This window comes from Petaurus breviceps, unplaced genomic scaffold, assembly GCF_028583685.1.
Source record: "Petaurus breviceps papuanus isolate PSGF00001 unplaced genomic scaffold, PetGlider_PUasm1.0 37, whole genome shotgun sequence".
NCBI classification, from domain to species: Eukaryota; Metazoa; Chordata; class Mammalia; order Diprotodontia; family Petauridae; genus Petaurus; species Petaurus breviceps.
Window position 1 is genome coordinate 9,553,200 of NW_027186296.1, and position 2,593 is coordinate 9,555,792.

Here is a 2,593-nt window from a genome sequence, read left to right on the forward strand (position 1 = left end):
GTGTCATTAGAGAGACTTGAACTCAGGTCTTCCTGGTTTTCTATCCATTGCTTGTTCCTCTCTTCTCCCTAAGGCTGGAATAAAGTTTCTATCTTCACACTTTCTCATGTATTCAATCCTTTCTCTCCAGTTCGACAGTGACATGCTAGTTTAGGCCCCCATGCTCTGGTTATTGCAATTATTTTCTCTCTCTCAAATCTCTCACTACTTCAGTCCATCCTACATATTGCTACCAAAGTAATTTTTCTTAAGTGCTGATTTCCCTATTTAACTCCCCTACTCAACTAACTCCAATGGCTTCCTATTCTAGGATTAAATTCTTGGATCCTACTCTAGGGTCAAATATAAACTCCTCTGTTTGTCTTTTGAAGTCCTATGCAAGTTGGCCCCAGTCTATTTTTCTAGCCTCACTGGATGTCACTCTCCTTATTATACTCTATGATCTGTCCAAGTTGGTTTTCTCTCTATTGTGACATACAATCCTTTGTCTCTGTGCATCATATACATATATGTATGTATTTATTAACTTTATACTTATGCTATATATATATGTATGTGTCTCCCATTTTAGAATGTAAACTCTGTGAATGGGGATTGGTTTATTTTTTTAAAGAAAATATGCTGTGTTTAACTATCTGACATGCTTTCTTTTTTAATTAATTAAATTTTTAATTTATGGAATAAAACAAATATTTCCATTACAATAAAAATGATTGCATATGAAACTGCAAATTCACCATGTACAACTTGCTATTCCTTTTAAATACACAGCAAAGTTATCATGTACATTTCCTTCACCCTCTTCTTTTTTTCTTCCCTTCCATTCTCTCCTCTCTCTCAGAAGTGGCTACCATTAGACACACACACACACACACACACATGCACACACATTCTATACATCTATTTAACAGTTCTTTCTCTGGATGCAGATAGCATCTTTCTTCATATGTTCTTTCTAGTTAATTTGGGTATTTATAATAGTCAAAATGACTTATTCATTCAAAGTCATTCTTCAAACAATATTGTTGTTACTGTATGCAATGTTTTCTTGGTTCTGCTCATTTCATTCTACATTATTTCATGCAAGTCTTTCTAGGTTTTCTAAGATTATTGAGCTCACCATTTCTTATAGCACAGTGTTATTCCATCACAATCATATAGCACACCTTTCGCAGTCATTCCCCAATTGATAGGCTTCCCTGCAATTTCCCAGTTTTTTGTCACCACAAAGACAGTTGCTATAAACATTTGAATCCCCAGTGCCTCATACAATGCTTGCCCCATAGCAGGTGCTATGTAAATACTTGATATTTGACTGGTTGATTGAAGGGCTGGTAAAATATTGATGAACTTATCTTCAAGGTTACCAAGAGAACTAGGTTTAGTATTATGTGAAATCCATGTATATAAGCTACAATCTGATGACTCTAATGGAAAGATTTGGTGCCATGGTCCAGAATCCTCAGGGAATTGATTGCATTTCTGTGTATGGGCTCCAGAGGGCAGAGCTGTTCAAGTTGAATGACTTCTGAATGATGAGACTTCACAGAATCCTCACTTGGTAGGAGCCTGCCTACCTTCACCTTCATCTAGGTGCCCAGGCTAAGAGTGTTACCACGACTGCCACAGTGACTACTGAGAGGAATCAGAAGACGGAAAGCAACCACGCTTTTTGAGAGTAGGGCCACTTGCATATGATTCCTTCGACTGTGATAACCCAAGGAGCCCCAGAGAACCAATCTCTTCTTTCTTCCAGTGCCCAGTTTCTCCAGACTCAGAATTTCTAAGTGACATCTCCTTCACCTCTGGATGATGCAGGAGCTTCAACATTCTCACTGTTTGGCTATGACTTTGGCCTCTATCTTAGTGACTTTGATGCTCTTCTCAATGAGTGAGTAATATTTTATTTCACTGCTATTGATCCACTGTTTTTTTCTTCAAAATCCACTTACAAATAGAGCTGTCTTCTGCAGATGGGTCTGTGCCAATTTGTTGAGTATTGCCTTGATTTTACAGGAGGAACAAGAGGACAAACAGTGACCCAGCCTGAAGGTCAGGTCACCATATCTGAAAAGGATCCCCTGGAATTGAGATGCGCTGCTTCATATACTGGGAGCCCTCGCTTCTTCTGGTATGTTCAGGATCCCAAAGGAAGCCTCCAGATACTCCTGAAATATTTCTCAGGAAACACCCTGGTTAGAGGTAGCAGAGGTTTCGAAGCAGAATTTAACAAGAACAATAAATCTTTCAACCTGAGGAAGCCGTCCGTCGAAGTGAGCGATGTGGCCGTGTACTTCTGTGCTGTGAGTGACACAGTGACTTGAAACATCAGGGGAGCTGTACATGAAACACCGAGATATGACGGACAATGATGCTGAGCAGTTATTCTTTCTGCCACTAGGGGGTGATGTTGGTCTGAGGCTCAACTCGTGTTTTTTTTAATCGCTATTTTTCTTTTACAACTGTTTTATTTTTACCTTTTGTCTTTGACACCAAAGTCATTTCTCAGTACCTTTTCCCCGTCCAACATCTCCACCTAGACTATATGTGATCCCTTTCTCTCCTGCCAATAATTACACTGTTTAGTTTCTGA

The 2,593-nt window shown here is 39.1% G+C and overlaps 1 gene segment (V, D, J or C); it reads left to right on the plus strand.

The window, feature by feature from the left end:
- Positions 1-1,973: 1,973 nt before the first annotated feature.
- Positions 1,974-2,324, plus strand: LOC138168764 (T cell receptor alpha variable 8-6-like). The segment is given in 1 exon segment: positions 1,974-2,324. A coding segment is annotated over 1 exon segment (351 nt).
- The last annotated feature ends 269 nt before the right edge of the window (positions 2,325-2,593 follow it).